Raw genomic sequence first — 18,798 nt, 5'->3', positions numbered from 1 at the left:
CACTACTCAGGTACTGAGAGTCAATGCAAGCAAATCCTCCTGGGGCAGGTTGGACCATGCCTTACAGGTGACACACATGGATGTGATATACTATTACTGTTATATGACATTGTCATCAAGTTAATGTTATTTCACTGTAATTTCTGCTACCATTTTGGATTTCTGATTGCATTCAACGATGCTACTGAACTATGTTCAAGCATGTCTATACAAGCACACATTCAATCACACGTACCAACCTATTTGTATGCACTTAACTTTATATTTAATCTACATGTGGTTATTATCAACATTGCTTACATAACCATAACACACTACACTATACATCCCAAATTTGTGCACATCCATTTACATGCACAATCTCCCATAATACACATACACTGATTATATTATAACCCACTTGTGATCACATTACAACACACAATCATTTTATTGTACATGTACCCACCTGCATAAACTAAACACACATGCACCCACCCCAGGGTTATGCTTGCAATATGCAATCTTCACCCACATGTGCAATGCATTATTAATGCAAACAAGGTGCACATAGATATTTTCAACTGTCAGGTATCCGATTGCCATTGATGCATGGTATAAACATTTAGTGTGCACAAAGTATATGTTGATCAATAAAATTATTTCATAGAAAGACATAGTCTTTTAACACACGCTTGCTTAAGTGTGGGTTTTAAGCAGGACTTGCAGCGTCCACAGTTATCTGATCTGCAGCCAGCACAGGTTCCGCAGCGGCGTTTTCTTTTTTTTCTTGCTATAGACATAGTAATCGCATAATACATACTGTAGGAACAATACCCACTACTATGATAGGTTATGAAATTTACATAAAGCAACAGCATCTTCAATGAAACACAAGGAGAACTAATTAATAATGAGTCTATGTCTCAGAGTTGAGGGATCATGAATATTGTACAAATATGTATTATGTATATCTGGGCTTCTTATCACTCCCAAGAAACAGTAGGCAAGTTTATTTCCACACATACGTACCTGTACCCTGCTGACTTCCTCTCGCAACTAGTGGGGAAAATCTCTGTTGTAAATGGTCTAGCATTAACAGTTTACATACTTGTGCCCTGCTGACTTCCATTCACAACTATTGGGGAAAGATCTCTGTTGTAAACAGTCTAGTATAACTATCTCACATACCTGTACCCTGCCGACTTCTGCTACCAACTGGAAAATCTCTGTTGTAATGGTCTAGTATTACCATCTCACATACATACCTGTACCCTCCTGACTTCCATTCACAACTAGTGGGGGATGGGGGAAAATCTCTGTTGTTAACTGACTAGTATCACCATCTAACATACCTGTACCCTCTTGACTTCCGTTCACAACTAGTGGGGAAGTATCTCTGTTGTTAACTGACTAGTATCACCATCTAACATACCTGTACCCTCCTGACTTCCGTTCACAGCTAGTGGGGAAGTACTTCTGTTGTTAACTGACTAGTATCACCATCTAACATACCTATACCCTGCTGACTTCCGTTCACAACTAGTGGGGAAGTGTCTCTGTTGTTAACTGACTAGTATCACCATCTAACATACCTGTACCCTGCTGGCTTCCATTCACAACTAGTGGGGAAAAGTCTCTGTTGTTAACTGACTATTATCACCGTCTCACATACCTGTACCCTGCTGGCTTCCGTTCACAACTAGTGGGGAAAAATCTCTGTTATTAACTGACTAGTATCACCATCTAACATACCTGTACCCTGCTGACTTCCGTTCACAACTAGTGGGGAAAAATCTCTGTTGTTAACTGACTAGTATCACCATCTAACATACCTGTACCCTGCTGGCTTCCGTTCACAACTAGTGGGGAAAAATCTCTGTTATTAACTGACTAGTATCACCATTTAACATACCTGTACCCTGCTGACTTCTGTTCACAACTAGTGGGGAAGTGTCTCTGTTGTTAACTGACTAGTATCACCATCTAACATACCTGTACCCTGCTGGCTTCCGTTCACAACTAGTGGGGAAAAATCTGTTATTAACTGACTAGTATCACCATCTAACATACCTGTACCCTGGTGACTTCCGTTCACAACTAGTGGGGAAAAATCTCTGTTGTTAACTGACTAGTATCACCATCTAACATACCTGTACCCTGCTGACTTCCGTTCACAACTAGTGGGGAAAAATCTCTGTTGTTAACTGACTAGTGTGATAGACGCTACACGAAATACTTCGAATACAACAATTGTGTCACGTGTTACATATGCGCATGCGTATATTCTAATATGTTACATCTCCCTTGTTGTTTGAGTGTGCACTCATACGGTTACAACAAATTGTGCATTATGGTGTTTGCATATTAGAGTTCAATAATCTGTGTCGGTGTATCTTGATGGCTTCCGAATTGTTCTCTGTGATCTGCGAAGTTGTAAATGGGGTGATGGGTTACTGTCTTGTTCTGCTGGTATTTCCATCTCAGCAGTGTCATTGTAATCAGCAATACTGTCCTCATCCAGCCAGTTATCATAGCTCTGATTAGCTGTGTAGTGGTGAGATGCATCCAGACTGCGAGGTGCTGGTTTTAGATGGCGTCTGTTCCGACGGTACTTTTGTCCACTTGGAGTATTGACTATGTAGGAGCGAGGTCCATCTGCACTAATGGCAATAACTGTTGCTGGTTCCCATTTCCCTTTTGCTCTCATCATGACTGTGTCTCCTACTGTTAATGGTTTGAGAGTGGCTGTGTGGCGGTCATAGTAAATTTTTTGTCGTGTTTTCCTTTGTCTGAGTTCCTTACGAACAGTCTGTGGGTTGATGAGTTTAGGTTGCAGGAGTTTGGCAGTGGTTGGAAGTAGAGTCTTTGTCCTTCGGCCCATGAGCCTCTGTGCTGGTGATCCTAATGTATCGGAGATAGGTGTATTTCGATATTCAAGTAGAGCTAAGTATGGATCTCTTTTGCTTAGAATGGCTTTCTTAATAAGGTTCTTAGTTGTTTGGACAGCTTTCTCTGCCATGCCATTAGACTGTGGGTAGTGTGGACTTGATGTTAGGTGCTGGAATCCATAATCTTGTGCGAACTGCTTGAAAACGGCACTAGAAAATTGTGGACCGTTGTCTGTTATCAATTTGTCTGGGATTCCATGCCTGGAGAACTGTGATTTACAATGTGTAACAATGTGCTTACTGGTGGTTCCATTTTGGAGCAAATTCACTTCAATGAAACCCGAGTAATAATCAACCATAACTAGATACTTTTGGTTGTTGATTTCAAACAGGTCGGCACCAACCTGAGACCATGGCCTGGTTGGAATCTCATGCGATATCATTGGTTCCTTCATATTGTTTCGCTGGTGCGTACTACAGATATGGCAGTTTGCAACAATGTCTTGAATCTGGGCGGCCATCCCAGGCCAGAACATAACATCCCTTGCTCTTCTTTTGCATTTCTCCATCCCTAGATGTGAACTGTGAATATTGTGCAGCATCTCATGCCTCAAATTATTGGGAATTATGACTTTCTCACCTTTGAATATGATGTCATTGCAAATTGATAGTTCATCACGGTAGTTCCAGTAGGGTAAACAGTTTGCTGGCACTTCTTGCTTTGTCTCTGGCCAACCTGTGGCAATCACTGATGCTAGTTGTTGCAAGTGTGGGTCCTTTTTGGTTTCCTCTCTTAGTTGGTCTAGCTTTGTTTCGGAGATAGGCAAAGTTTGTAAAATGTTGATGTCAAATTTCTCTTCTATTGATTCTCCACATTCTGGTAGGAAAGCTCGTGATAGTGTGTCAGCTAATACAAGTTGCTTGCCTGGTCGGTAAGTAACGTTGAGTGAATACTTTTGTGTAGTCATTATCATCTTCTGTAGCCTTAATGGGGCTTGGTGGAGAGGTTTTCTTAGGATTGCTTCAAGTGGTTTGTGGTCGCTTTCTACCTCAACATCAGGCATGCCATAGATGTAGTCATGGAATTTTGTGCAGCCAAATACTATAGCGAGCATCTCTTTCTCAATCTGAGCATACCGTTGTTGAGTGTCTGTAAGGGCTCTTGAAGCATACGCTATAGGGTGGTCATTTTGGAGAAGGACAGCACCTAGACCCTTGGAGCTGGCATCAACTGAGAGTTTGACTGGTTGCCTGGGATTGAAGTATGCAAGAACAGGAGCACTGCTGGCTAGGCGTTTTAATGTCGAAAAGCTTTGTAGGTGTTCCGGATGCCACTGCCATTTTGCATCCTTTTCTAGCAGTGCTCTAAGAGGTGCTGCAGTTTGTGAGAGGTTAGGAATGAATTTGGATAAGTATGTGATCATGCCAAGGAAACGTTGTAGGGCCTCTTTGCTTGTTGGAGGTGTCATATCATTAATCGCCTGTGTTTTCTTGGGGTCTGGCTTCAATCCATCTTTAGTCAGGACATGTCCCAGGTAAGTGATTTCTTGTTTCTTGAATTGGCACTTAGCTTTGTTCAATTTCAGGTTTCGTAGGCGAGCTCTGTCGAGGACTTTAATCAGCCCAGCATCATGCTCAGCCTCAGTTGCTCCCCATACAAGAATGTCGTCAACCACAACCTCCACGCCATCAATGTCTTCAAACATTTCTGTCATCACTTTTTGGAATACATCTTGTGCAGATGATAAGCCAAATGGAAGGCGTTTGAACATGTAGCGACCAAATGGGCTGTTGAATGTGCAGAGCTTGGCACTTTCTTGGTCAAGGCTGATTTGCCAATAGCCTGAACTGGCATCTAGAACTGAGAAGTAGGTGGCATTTGGCATCCGCGTAGTTACTTCTTCTATAGTTTGCATGGGGTAGTGCTCCCGCTGAATGGCTTCATTAAGATTACGAGGGTCAATGCAGATACGTAAAGAGCCATTAGGTTTGATTATTGTCACCATGCTGTTCACCCAGCTTGTAGGTTCAGTGACCTTCTCTATTACGTCAAGGCTTTCCATACGTGCAAGCTCTTCTTGGATCTTTGGACGGAGTGTAATGGGCACACGGCGTGGTGGATGGATTACTGGTGTTTTTATTGGGTCAATCCTTATGTGGTAATGCACATCTGTGACACACCCCAGTCCCTCAAACACATCATAGTACTGTTCAAACAAATTAGCACGACTGTTACCAACAGTGTCTATGCGTTGTACAAGGTTCATTTCAATGCATGTAATGAGTCCTAGAATGTTTGGAACGTTGTGGTCCATGACTTCAAATTCGACAAGGTAATTCAGGTCTTTGTATTGGCATGGTATTTTAGCCTTGCCACAAGTGTGTAACTTATGGCCACCAAATGCTACTAGGCTAGCCGAGGATGGTTTGAGTGGGTCCTTGCACACTTGGTAATATAGCCACTGAGGTATCACATTGCATTGGGCGCCAGTGTCAATCTTGAAAGTGGTTTTCTGTTGGTTCATTAAGATAGTAACCGACCAGTCCTTTACTCCGTGAGCCTGTCCGAGTGTGCCGATAAACAGATCATCACTGTCAGGTGTCTCTCTTTGGATACTGTAGTTGTGTAGTGGTTGAGTTACCCTTGTGCGGCATACTTTGGCAAAATGGTTTCTTCGGCCACATTTTCGACATTCTGCTCCAAATGCAGGACAGATTTGTTGCTTGGTGTGCCAACCTCCACATCGGTCACAAGATACCTTTTGAACTTGTTTGCTCTGAGACCGTATTCCATGAATGGCAGGTAGACCATTAGTTTGGTCACCGGTGAACAGCTTCATTTGGGATGATGTCGTTTCATTTGCCCTACATATGTCAACTGCCTTCTGCAAAGTTAAATCAGGTTCTCTGAGGAGTCTGCTGCGTGTTTTGTCGCAGTGTATGCCACACACTATTCTGTCTCTTATTAAGCTGTCCTTAAGATCTTTAAACTCGCATGTTTGGGCTTTGGTCTTGAGGTCTGTGACATACTGGTCGATTGTTTCTCCGTCATGTTGGTCGCGCGTATTGAACATATGTCTTTCCCACGTGATGTTTCTCCGCGGCACACAATATGCTTCGAATTTCTCCAGTATTTTTGCTGCTTTATTTTTGTCACTTCCATCTTCCCACGAGAACGTATTGTAGACTTCTAGAGCATCGGGTCCGACCACGTGTAGTAGAGTCGCAGCTTGGATTCCTTCGTCTTTCGAGCTGAGGCCACTGGCAAGTGAGAAGAGTTCGAAACGTTGTTTCCACTTCCTCCAAGCATCAGAAACGTTACTGCCATCCAAGTCTAGCGGATCTGGTGGCGTTAGCTTGTCCATTCTGACACCATGTGATAGACGCTACACGAAATACTTCGAATACAACAATTGTGTCACGTGTTACATATGCGCATGCGTATATTCTAATATGTTACAACTAGTATCACCGTCTCACATACCTGTACCCTGCTGACTTCCGTTCACAACTAGTGGGGAAAAATCTCTGTTGTTAACTGACTAGTATCACCGTCTCACATACCTGTACCCTGCTGACTTCTGTTCACAACTAGTGGGGAAAAATCTCTGTTGTTAGCAGACTATAGTATCACCATCTCACATACCTGTACCCTCCTGGCTTCCGTTCACAACTAGTGGGGAAGTGTCTCTGTTGTTAACTGACTAGTATCACCATCTAACATACCTGTACCCTCCTGGCTTCCGTTCACAACTAGTAGGGAAGTATCTCTGTTGTCAACTGACTAGTATCACTATCTCACCCACCTGTACCCTCCTGACTTCCGTTCATAACTAGTGGGGAAAAGTCTCTGTTGTTAACTGACTATTATCACTGTCTCACATACCTGTACCCTGCTGGCTTCCATTCTCAACTAGTGGGGAAAAATCTGTTATTAACTGACTAGTATCACCGTCTTACATACCTGTACCCTGCTGACTTCCGTTCACAACTAGTGAGGGAAAATCTCTGTTGTTAACTGACTAGTATCACCATCTAGCACACCTGTACCCTGCTGGCTTCCGTTCACAACTAGTGGGGAAAAATCTCTGTTATTAACTGACTAGTATCACCATCTAACATACCTGTACCCTGCTGACTTCTGTTCGCAACTAGTGGGGAAGTGTCTCTGTTGTTAACTGACTAGTATCACCATCTAACATACCTGTACCCTGCTGGCTTCCGTTCACAACTAGTGGGGAAAAATCTGTTATTAACTGACTAGTATCACCATCTAACATACCTGTACCCTGCTGACTTCCGTTCACAACTAGTGGGGAAAAATCTCTGTTGTTAACTGACTAGTATCACCATCTAACATACCTGTACCCTGCTGACTTCCGTTCACAACTAGTGGGGAAAAATCTCTGTTGTTAACTGACTAGTATCACCGTCTCACATACCTGTACCCTGCTGACTTCCGTTCACAACTAGTGGGGAAAAATCTCTGTTGTTAACTGACTAGTATCACCGTCTCACATACCTGTACCCTGCTGACTTCCGTTCACAACTAGTGGGGAAAAATCTTTGTTGTTAGCAGACTATAGTATCACCATCTCACATACCTGTACCCTGCTGGCTTCCGTTCACAACTAGTGGGGAAGTGTCTCTGTTGTTAACTGACTAGTATCACCATCTAACATACCTGTACCCTCCTAGCTTCCGTTCACAACTAGTAGGGAAGTATCTCTGTTGTCAACTGACTAGTATCACTATCTCACCCACCTGTACCCTCCTGACTTCCGTTCATAACTAGTGGGGAAAAGTCTCTGTTGTTAACTGACTATTATCACTGTCTCACATACCTGTACCCTGCTGGCTTCCATTCTCAACTAGTGGGGAAAAATCTGTTATTAACTGACTAGTATCACCGTCTTACATACCTGTACCCTGCTGACTTCCGTTCACAACTAGTGAGGGAAAATCTCTGTTGTTAACTGACTAGTATCACCATCTAGCACACCTGTACCCTGCTGGCTTCCGTTCACAACTAGTGGGGAAAAATCTGTTCTTAACTGACTAGTATCACCATCTAACATACCTGTACCCTGCTGGCTTCCGTTCACAACTAGTGGGGAAAAATCTCTGTTGTTAACTGACTATCATCACCGTCTCACATACCTGTACCCTGCTGGCTTCCATTCACAACTAGTGGGGAAAAATCTGTTCTTAACTGACTAGTATCACCATCTAACATACCTGTACCCTGCTGGCTTCCGTTCACAACTAGTGGGGAAAAATCTCTGTTGTTAACTGACTATCATCACTGTCTCACATACCTGTACCCTGCTGGCTTCTGTTCACAACTATATAGTGGGGAAAAATCTGTTATTAACTGACTAGTATCACCGTCTCACATACCTGTACCCTGCTGATTTCCGTTCACAACTAGTGGGGAAAAATCTCTGTTGTTACCTGACTATAGTATCACCGTCTCACATACCTGTGCCCTGCTGACTTCTGTTCACAACTAGTGGGGGAAAATCTCTGTTGTTAACTGACTAGTATCACCATCTAGCATACCTGTACCCTGCTGGCTTCCGTTCACAACTAGTGGGGAAAAATCTGTTCTTAACTGACTAGTATCACCATCAAACATACCTGTACCCTCTTTACTTCCGTTCACATCTAGTGGGGAAAAGTCTCTGTTGTTAACTGATTATTATCACCGTCTCACATACCTGTACCCTGCTGACTTCCGTTCACAACTAGTGGGGAAAAATCTCTGTTATTACCTGACTATAGTATCACCGTCTCACATACCTGTACCCTGCTGATTTCCGTTCACAACTAGTGAAGAAAAATCTCTGTTGTTACCTGACTATAGTATCACCGTCTCACATACCTGTACACTGCTGACTTCCGTTCACAACTAGTGGGGAAAAATCTGTTATTAACTGACTAGTATCACCATCTAACATACCTGTACCCTGCTGACTTCCGTTCACAACTAGTGGGGAAAAATCTCTGTTGTTAACTGACTAGTATCACCATCTAACATACCTGTACCCTGCTGACTTCCGTTCACAACTAGTGGGGAAAAATCTCTGTTGTTAACTGACTAGTATCACCGTCTCACATACCTGTACCCTGCTGACTTCCGTTCACAACTAGTGGGGAAAAATCTCTGTTGTTAACTGACTAGTATCACCATCTAACATACCTGTACCCTGCTGACTTCTGTTCACAACTAGTGGGGAAAAATCTCTGTTGTTAGCAGACTATAGTATCACCGTCTCACATACCTGTACCCTCCTGGCTTCCGTTCACAACTAGTGGGGAAGTGTCTCTGTTGTTAACTGACTAGTATCACCATCTAACATACCTGTACCCTCCTGGCTTCCGTTCACAACTAGTAGGGAAGTATCTCTGTTGTCAACTGACTAGTATCACTATCTCACCCACCTGTACCCTCCTGACTTCCGTTCATAACTAGTGGGGAAAAGTCTCTGTTGTTAACTGACTATTATCACTGTCTCACATACCTGTACCCTGCTGGCTTCCATTCTCAACTAGTGGGGAAAAATCTGTTATTAACTGACTAGTATCACCGTCTTACATACCTGTACCCTGCTGACTTCCGTTCACAACTAGTGAGGGAAAATCTCTGTTGTTAACTGACTAGTATCACCATCTAGCACACCTGTACCCTGCTGGCTTCCGTTCACAACTAGTGGGGAAAAATCTCTGTTATTAACTGACTAGTATCACCATCTAACATACCTGTACCCTGCTGACTTCTGTTCGCAACTAGTGGGGAAGTGTCTCTGTTGTTAACTGACTAGTATCACCATCTAACATACCTGTACCCTGCTGGCTTCCGTTCACAACTAGTGGGGAAAAATCTGTTATTAACTGACTAGTATCACCATCTAACATACCTGTACCCTGCTGACTTCCGTTCACAACTAGTGGGGAAAAATCTCTGTTGTTAACTGACTAGTATCACCATCTAACATACCTGTACCCTGCTGACTTCCGTTCACAACTAGTGGGGAAAAATCTCTGTTGTTAACTGACTAGTATCACCGTCTCACATACCTGTACCCTGCTGACTTCCGTTCACAACTAGTGGGGAAAAATCTCTGTTGTTAACTGACTAGTATCACCGTCTCACATACCTGTACCCTGCTGACTTCCGTTCACAACTAGTGGGGAAAAATCTTTGTTGTTAGCAGACTATAGTATCACCATCTCACATACCTGTACCCTGCTGGCTTCCGTTCACAACTAGTGGGGAAGTGTCTCTGTTGTTAACTGACTAGTATCACCATCTAACATACCTGTACCCTCCTAGCTTCCGTTCACAACTAGTAGGGAAGTATCTCTGTTGTCAACTGACTAGTATCACTATCTCACCCACCTGTACCCTCCTGACTTCCGTTCATAACTAGTGGGGAAAAGTCTCTGTTGTTAACTGACTATTATCACTGTCTCACATACCTGTACCCTGCTGGCTTCCATTCTCAACTAGTGGGAAAAAATCTGTTATTAACTGACTAGTATCACCGTCTTACATACCTGTACCCTGCTGACTTCCGTTCACAACTAGTGAGGGAAAATCTCTGTTGTTAACTGACTAGTATCACCATCTAGCACACCTGTACCCTGCTGGCTTCCGTTCACAACTAGTGGGGAAAAATCTGTTCTTAACTGACTAGTATCACCATCTAACATACCTGTACCCTGCTGGCTTCCGTTCACAACTAGTGGGGAAAAATCTCTGTTGTTAACTGACTATCATCACCGTCTCACATACCTGTACCCTGCTGGCTTCCATTCACAACTAGTGGGGAAAAATCTGTTCTTAACTGACTAGTATCACCATCTAACATACCTGTACCCTGCTGGCTTCCGTTCACAACTAGTGGGGAAAAATCTCTGTTGTTAACTGACTATCATCACTGTCTCACATACCTGTACCCTGCTGGCTTCTGTTCACAACTATATAGTGGGGAAAAATCTGTTATTAACTGACTAGTATCACCGTCTCACATACCTGTACCCTGCTGATTTCCGTTCACAACTAGTGGGGAAAAATCTCTGTTGTTACCTGACTATAGTATCACCGTCTCACATACCTGTGCCCTGCTGACTTCTGTTCACAACTAGTGGGGGAAAATCTCTGTTGTTAACTGACTAGTATCACCATCTAGCATACCTGTACCCTGCTGGCTTCCGTTCACAACTAGTGGGGAAAAATCTGTTCTTAACTGACTAGTATCACCATCAAACATACCTGTACCCTCTTTACTTCCGTTCACAACTAGTGGGGAAAAGTCTCTGTTGTTAACTGATTATTATCACCGTCTCACATACCTGTACCCTGCTGACTTCCGTTCACAACTAGTGGGGAAAAATCTCTGTTATTACCTGACTATAGTATCACCGTCTCACATACCTGTACCCTGCTGATTTCCGTTCACAACTAGTGAAGAAAAATCTCTGTTGTTACCTGACTATAGTATCACCGTCTCACATACCTGTACACTGCTGACTTCCGTTCACAACTAGTGGGGAAAAATCTGTTATTAACTGACTAGTATCACCATCTAACATACCTGTACCCTGCTGACTTCCGTTCACAACTAGTGGGGAAAAATCTCTGTTGTTAACTGACTAGTATCACCATCTAACATACCTGTACCCTGCTGACTTCCGTTCACAACTAGTGGGGAAAAATCTCTGTTGTTAACTGACTAGTATCACCGTCTCACATACCTGTACCCTGCTGACTTCCGTTCACAACTAGTGGGGAAAAATCTCTGTTATTAACTGACTAGTATCACCATCTAACATACCTGTACCCTGCTGACTTCTGTTCACAACTAGTGGGGAAAAATCTCTGTTGTTAGCAGACTATAGTATCACCGTCTCACATACCTGTACCCTCCTGGCTTCCGTTCACAACTAGTGGGGAAGTGTCTCTGTTGTTAACTGACTAGTATCACCATCTAACATACCTGTACCCTCCTGGCTTCCGTTCACAACTAGTAGGGAAGTATCTCTGTTGTCAACTGACTAGTATCACTATCTCACCCACCTGTACCCTCCTGACTTCCGTTCATAACTAGTGGGGAAAAGTCTCTGTTGTTAACTGACTATTATCACTGTCTCACATACCTGTACCCTGCTGGCTTCCATTCTCAACTAGTGGGGAAAAATCTGTTATTAACTGACTAGTATCACCGTCTTACATACCTGTACCCTGCTGACTTCCGTTCACAACTAGTGAGGGAAAATCTCTGTTGTTAACTGACTAGTATCACCATCTAGCACACCTGTACCCTGCTGGCTTCCGTTCACAACTAGTGGGGAAAAATCTCTGTTATTAACTGACTAGTATCACCATCTAACATACCTGTACCCTGCTGACTTCTGTTCACAACTAGTGGGGAAGTGTCTCTGTTGTTAACTGACTAGTATCACCATCTAACATACCTGTACCCTGCTGGCTTCCGTTCACAACTAGTGGGGAAAAATCTGTTATTAACTGACTAGTATCACCATCTAACATACCTGTACCCTGCTGACTTCCGTTCACAACTAGTGGGGAAAAATCTCTGTTGTTAACTGACTAGTATCACCGTCTCACATACCTGTACCCTGCTGACTTCCGTTCACAACTAGTGGGGAAAAATCTCTGTTGTTAACTGACTAGTATCACCGTCTCACATACCTGTACCCTGCTGACTTCCGTTCACAACTAGTGGGGAAAAATCTTTGTTGTTAGCAGACTATAGTATCACCATCTCACATACCTGTACCCTGCTGGCTTCCGTTCACAACTAGTGGGGAAGTGTCTCTGTTGTTAACTGACTAGTATCACCATCTAACATACCTGTACCCTCCTGGCTTCCGTTCACAACTAGTAGGGAAGTATCTCTGTTGTCAACTGACTAGTATCACTATCTCACCCACCTGTACCCTCCTGACTTCCGTTCATAACTAGTGGGGAAAAGTCTCTGTTGTTAACTGACTATTATCACTGTCTCACATACCTGTACCCTGCTGGCTTCCATTCTCAACTAGTGGGGAAAAATCTGTTATTAACTGACTAGTATCACCGTCTTACATACCTGTACCCTGCTGACTTCCGTTCACAACTAGTGAGGGAAAATCTCTGTTGTTAACTGACTAGTATCACCATCTAGCACACCTGTACCCTGCTGGCTTCCGTTCACAACTAGTGGGGAAAAATCTGTTCTTAACTGACTAGTATCACCATCTAACATACCTGTACCCTGCTGGCTTCCGTTCACAACTAGTGGGGAAAAATCTCTGTTGTTAACTGACTATCATCACCGTCTCACATACCTGTACCCTGCTGGCTTCCATTCACAACTAGTGGGGAAAAATCTGTTATTAACTGACTATTATCACTGTCTCACATACCTGTACCCTGCTGGCTTCTGTTCACAACTATATAGTGGGGAAAAATCTGTTATTAACTGACTAGTATCACCGTCTCACATACCTGTACCCTGCTGATTTCCGTTCACAACTAGTGGGGAAAAATCTCTGTTGTTACCTGACTATAGTATCACCGTCTCACATACCTGTGCCCTGCTGACTTCTGTTCACAACTAGTGGGGGAAAATCTCTGTTGTTAACTGACTAGTATCACCATCTAGGATACCTGTACCCTGCTGGCTTCCGTTCACAACTAGTGGGGAAAAATCTGTTCTTAACTGACTAGTATCACCATCAAACATACCTGTACCCTCTTGACTTCCGTTCACAACTAGTGGGGAAAAGTCTCTGTTGTTAACTGATTATTATCACCGTCTCACATACCTGTACCCTGCTGACTTCCGTTCACAACTAGTGGGGAAAAATCTCTGTTATTACCTGACTATAGTATCACCGTCTCACATACCTGTACCCTGCTGATTTCCGTTCACAACTAGTGGGGAAAAATCTCTGTTGTTACCTGACTATAGTATCACCGTCTCACATACCTGTACACTGCTGACTTCCGTTCACAACTAGTGGGGAAAAATCTGTTATTAACTGACTAGTATCACCGTCTCACATACCTGTACCCTGCTGATTTCCGTTCACAACTAGTGGGGAAAAATCTCTGTTGTTACCTGACTATAGTATCACCGTCTCACATACCTGTACCCTGCTGACTTCCGTTCACAACTAGTGGGGGAAAATCTCTGTTGTTAACTGACTAGTATCACCATCAAACATACTTGTACTCTCTTGACTTCCGTTCACAACTAGTGGGGAAAAGTCTCTGTTGTTAACTGACTATTATCACCGTCTCACATACCTGTACCCTGCTGGCTTCCGTTCACAACTAGTGGGGGAAAATCTGTTATTAACTGACTAGTATCACCGTCTTACATACCTGTACCCTGCTGACTTCTGTTCACAACTAGTGGGGAAGTACCTCTGTTGTTAACTGACTATTATCACTATCTCACATACCTGTACTCTGATCATTATCTAAAAATTGATATATGTGATAGCTTTATTAATGTTATGGAAAATGTTGGTACATGGGAGGTACACATAAACCTGGCCAATGTGTACTTAAGGTAGGCAAGTAGACCTCTGGGATGGTAAATGATCCAAATAATTAATTTGGTTTATATACAATCATGATGAAAATATGTGACATGGACCCAGTTACTGATTTGTAAGGCCAAGTAAGACTGTCAATCTGTGGTCTATAACTGTAAGCTTATAACTATAACATAAAATTAGAAATTTCACAAATTAGAATAGGAATAAAAGCAATGAAACAAGGGAGGCTGCAGTTATACTACATTGAAATAGTCTAGGGATTACACATCCACTATTATAGCTGCAGGTGTCTGTGACCTGCTTTTTATTTCTATCATCCCTACTCTATACGGCTCAAAAATGCGGGCCTGGACTGGAATATGGAGTGGTCATTTTGCTTCGTTTTCAGCTATGTTCCACACATTATACAGTGTTAATGATGAAGAGCAGAATGAGAAGTGCCTCAAATGTACCTCTGACTAACAATTACTGCAATGCATTATCTGCGATTCTACTTCAATCTCAGCTACGTTCTGCCCGTTATACAGCATTACTGAGGACCATATGAGAAGCACGTACAAGGAAAAGTCTTTCTGCAGTCTATTAAAGCATTGAAATCATCTGAATTATTTATTTCAGGAAGTTTTTTTAGTGCAGATCATAATGCTAAAAATATATTAAGGGCTTTTATTACAATAGAGAAAACAAGTGATAGCCAGGTTGAATTTTGGGTGCCATACACCCTGTACTAACGCTATCAAGTACACTAGTCAACCCTCTCTTGCTCACTAAACATCATTCCACTGATGCCAAACCTTGTATTGTGGTATTCACAGTGTCAAAATAAATGCTGCTGCCCCCCTTCCACCTACCTTCCTAAAATTAAATAAGGTGTAGTCACTTTCGTATTGTTTCTTTAATTTATTTTTACCAAACTTAAAATTTCCTATTTTCCTTCTACTTGCTCGTTTACTTTTTGTCTGATGAACCAGCACATACATGGGTGTACCACATCAAAAGAAAGAGGGGAGTGGCCAGTACCACACTAAATATTTTTGTATGAATGTACACCCAAAATATCAATTAGCGTAAATGAATAACCCAATTCGCTTCATTTTCAGCTATGTTCAGCCCATTACACATTGTTGTTAATGAAGAATAGCAGAAACCCCTCTGTAATCAATACAGTCACTATGAAAAAGATGGAAATCCATCCACACAACTGTGAATTTACACCTTACACTGTCAGCCTTACACAATCGAATTTTGCATTATAAGACTTTCAATCTAACTTTAAAGTGTCAAGTGAGGTGTTGTAATGGTGTTGGTTGCCGGCACTTATGTAATGTTGTAAGAAACCACAAGCAGTGATATTATGTATAACGGACTCTCTGCAGTCTGTGCCATATACAAACTTTTGGCACTTTTGACACGGAGTGGTGCATCTCATGATATCAGAGACTAGTTAGAGTGACTTCTTAACTGAGTGATACATTATTACATGGTAATTTCCTAGTAGTAGAGGTACTCTATTCTGTTTCATACAGTATTTACAACTGTATACATAGAGAAGTGCCTAGTAGTGACAATTATGTTTAAAAATTCATAAAAACGTGATATTTTCTTATGTCACGATGGTGAACAATGTATTGTAGGTATGCATAGAAAGAATGAATCACAAAAAGTAGACCAGTTAGAAGAGTTTCTCCAGAGGGATTGATTCCTTTATGTGTATAACAGAGTAACTGGAAGAAGGAGCCCCATCTGTAGTTCATGTGGAGAGTTATAGTCCAAATTAGATTTGTTACCCGTACTTTTGTATGAGATTCATGATAATCATTTACCATCAAAAATTCTTGGCATGCCACTAATCTTATTATACTGATCATTTTCGTTCACATAATAATATGCACATATCCTATATACATAGGCGGCGGAAAGGGGGGGGGGCTAGGGGGCTAAAGCCCCCCTAAGTCTGCTGAGGGGGGGGCTTAGCCCCACCTCAGAATGATATCACACCGAAATTATCTTTCTTGGAGTGGGGCTGAAAACCGTGATAAAGATCGAGATACTCTAGTAAGGATTTTTATGTAGTTTATCAGCTAGAAATGGTAGCTGGTGAGGTGGAAAGCTCTTGTGAGTTGGTTGTGACCTTTTTTTTTTTTTTTTTTTGGTCTCACCTTACCAAACTATAGAAATAAGTCTGGGTCAGCTCAGCGGAGCCCCCTCTCATATCAACTACTTCCTCCGCCGCTGCCTATATATGATGAGTTTATTCTCAATCTGAAACACTCCAGCTCCTGCTTTGCAGTCCTAATATCAGCCAACAAGTAAATATTCTGCAGTGGTGAATAATTTATTTCAGTATGATTTTTATTCTGCCTTGACCCTCTCAATTTAAAGATCACCACTGCAACACGAGACTCACACACAAGCAAATAGGTGGAAATCAGTTTTACCACACATTCCCTACCCTGATTTTGCCTAACGTATTTAATATTTTCCTTCAGCTACAACCATATTATATTAATTCCCCGCCATAGTAGAAACTGACCTTCTATTGTCGCTTCGATCAGCATCTGAGGTTGAATGTCTAGTGCCTCGCCAGCCATTGTCTTTTACTGTGTTGACAATTATTCTAGGCCTCTTCTACCCCTTCTGCAGGCCTCGTGTTAGAATTTCCAATGAAAGTGCAGTGCGAGCTTCCAATGGTCCCGTAGTTTCTATGGAGAAATACTCTATATCGAGGGTATAGAGTAATAGTCTATATGTAGCGAATTGCGTTTATAGACATATAGTCCATAACCGGGCGACGGTGTATTATAGACTATTCGTCTATAAACTCATACGATATAAGGTTGCAACAATACATTCCAAATTCCGCATCCGTGTTGTTAATTATTTCTATGCGCTCCTCGTTCTTGCTAGGTGGTGAAGCAATACTACCGACTCTTCTTCATTGTTTGTTCCATATAATCATAGACTATATAGTCGATACCCGGGATATGAAACGTAACCGCGCACTCCAATAGCAACAGTACATTCCAAATTCGGCATCCGTGTTGTTAATTATTTCTATGCGCTCCTCGTTCTTGCTAGGTGGTGAAGCAATACTACCGACTCTTCTTCATTGTTTGTTCGTTTAAAAGTGAGTTTAAGTAATTGAAAGACCATGCTGCTAAAAAGAATCGGTCAATTCGGCCGTGTTTTGACGTTTCTATGGAATTTATGAGAAATCGGGGTGAAGCGGACCGTGCCTATTTTTGTGTACCAAATTCATTGCAATAACGCTTCTATTTAGACAGTCCGATGCTTTTCTACAGTCAAGAACTCACCCAAGATTAATAATAACTGATTATATTATTAATTCATCCTGGTACGTCTGGTTGTGGACTGCTGTTTGTAAGAGTTGTTAATAGCAGCAAGAAATTTTTGTGGACCTGCCAAGCTGAACTGCTGGTACTATTTCAATAATTTTTATATTGAAAGTTATCTACTGTTGTTATAGTTTGAGATGACCCATATAAAGTGTTGTGTTACTGGTGATTGTTTCTATGACTCACAGAATTCACTTATGTGTGATGTATTTTTACACTTCTATATGTGTTGTATTTATTACACTAAGTTGTTATACAGATAAATTTAGTAGAAAACAACCTGCCATTCCAATAAAGGAAGGTTGTGTAGCTACCACTGAAGCAATGGAGGTAGCTGCCTGCTTGGCCGGAAACTACTGAAGGTGATTTAGCACTACAAAAGATGTGAAACACCAATTGAGCTACTTTTAATAGAGCAACCAGGTTGCCTTCGTCTTCTAAAATTTAAATTGTCTAGTTACATTTTTGAGAGCTATTCAACAGTTTTAGTGGATCTCATCATATATATCTGACTTCAGCAAGTGATGAAATTTTTTGATTAGACTCCCCATTAGATGACACATACCTGACATCATAATACGATAGCACTATATGTTGTCAGTGGTGATGCTGTACTTTTTAATGGTCAGGCTAATGGTGGTCTCCACTGCTAACTACAGAGTGCCATCATGTACAACCTGGCCACGTGATAATATATATGCTGTTCAAATATGCATGTACATCATATACCAACGTTTACTGTGAAACACAACTTGTAAATCAGTAGTCAGTTGACCACATGCACATCTAGCAGTAAAATGGAAGTACTCATGTTGTATATGTAATTGTAGCACAATAATTGTGATGTAACACACTGTATGTAGAAAAACGTAATAAAATATGACTGTCCTTCAAATTATTTTTACATCAGCCACTTGGAGTTCAGTCATTCATTCAAGAAACTTTGCATGTCTATCTACCACTAGTGAATCTCAGAGGTATTCCATTTATGAGGT

At 41.9% G+C, this 18,798-nt stretch overlaps 1 protein-coding gene and 3 long non-coding RNA genes across 4 annotated transcripts; all 4 read right to left on the bottom strand.

The window, feature by feature from the left end:
- Positions 1 to 450: 450 nt before the first annotated feature.
- On the bottom strand, positions 451 to 6,852 carry LOC136252102 (MARCO-like protein). The gene is made up of 14 exons (XM_066044476.1): positions 6,835 to 6,852; positions 6,757 to 6,783; positions 6,677 to 6,703; positions 6,597 to 6,623; positions 6,517 to 6,543; positions 1,575 to 1,601; positions 1,495 to 1,521; positions 1,415 to 1,441; positions 1,335 to 1,361; positions 1,248 to 1,274; positions 1,171 to 1,197; positions 1,091 to 1,117; positions 1,012 to 1,038; positions 451 to 772 (listed from the first exon to the last, which is right to left on the bottom strand). Exons 3-14 carry the CDS (start codon positions 6,699 to 6,701, stop codon positions 639 to 641), a joined length of 429 nt encoding a protein of 142 aa, XP_065900548.1. The 5' UTR covers positions 6,702 to 6,703; positions 6,757 to 6,783; positions 6,835 to 6,852; the 3' UTR covers positions 451 to 638.
- A 1,173-nt stretch (positions 6,853 to 8,025) lies between these two features.
- On the bottom strand, positions 8,026 to 9,423 carry LOC136252296 (uncharacterized). The gene is made up of 4 exons (XR_010699452.1): positions 9,395 to 9,423; positions 9,235 to 9,341; positions 9,155 to 9,181; positions 8,026 to 8,057 (listed from the first exon to the last, which is right to left on the bottom strand). It is a non-coding gene; the product is annotated as an uncharacterized lncRNA (long non-coding RNA).
- Positions 9,424 to 10,187: 764 nt separating this feature from the next.
- Positions 10,188 to 10,539, bottom strand: LOC136253007 (uncharacterized). Its single transcript, XR_010699892.1, has 3 exons — positions 10,431 to 10,539; positions 10,353 to 10,379; positions 10,188 to 10,299 (listed from the first exon to the last, which is right to left on the bottom strand). It is a non-coding gene; the product is annotated as an uncharacterized lncRNA (long non-coding RNA).
- A 124-nt stretch (positions 10,540 to 10,663) lies between these two features.
- Positions 10,664 to 12,061, bottom strand: LOC136252103 (uncharacterized). Its single transcript, XR_010699356.1, has 4 exons — positions 12,033 to 12,061; positions 11,873 to 11,979; positions 11,793 to 11,819; positions 10,664 to 10,695 (listed from the first exon to the last, which is right to left on the bottom strand). It is a non-coding gene; the product is annotated as an uncharacterized lncRNA (long non-coding RNA).
- Between the last annotated feature and the right edge of the window lie 6,737 nt (positions 12,062 to 18,798).

The sequence above is a fragment of the Dysidea avara genome, chromosome 4 (assembly GCF_963678975.1).
Source record: "Dysidea avara chromosome 4, odDysAvar1.4, whole genome shotgun sequence".
Taxonomy (NCBI): Eukaryota; Metazoa; Porifera; class Demospongiae; order Dictyoceratida; family Dysideidae; genus Dysidea; species Dysidea avara.
Note: the sequence above shows the minus strand (reverse complement) of the source record. Positions and strands in the feature narration are given on the sequence as shown.

Bases quoted from the DNA above. Each gene is read 5' to 3' on its own strand.
- LOC136252102 (XM_066044476.1), bottom strand. From the start codon at position 6,701: ATGAACGGAAGTCAGGAGGGTACAG. The intron at 6,544-6,596 runs GTATGTTAGATG...CTTCCCCACTAG, and splicing joins CGGAAGCCAGGAGGGTACAG to TTGTGAACGGAAGCCAGGAG. The intron at 1,118-1,170 runs GTATGTGAGATA...TTTCCCCAATAG, and splicing joins CAGAAGTCGGCAGGGTACAG to TTGTGAATGGAAGTCAGCAG.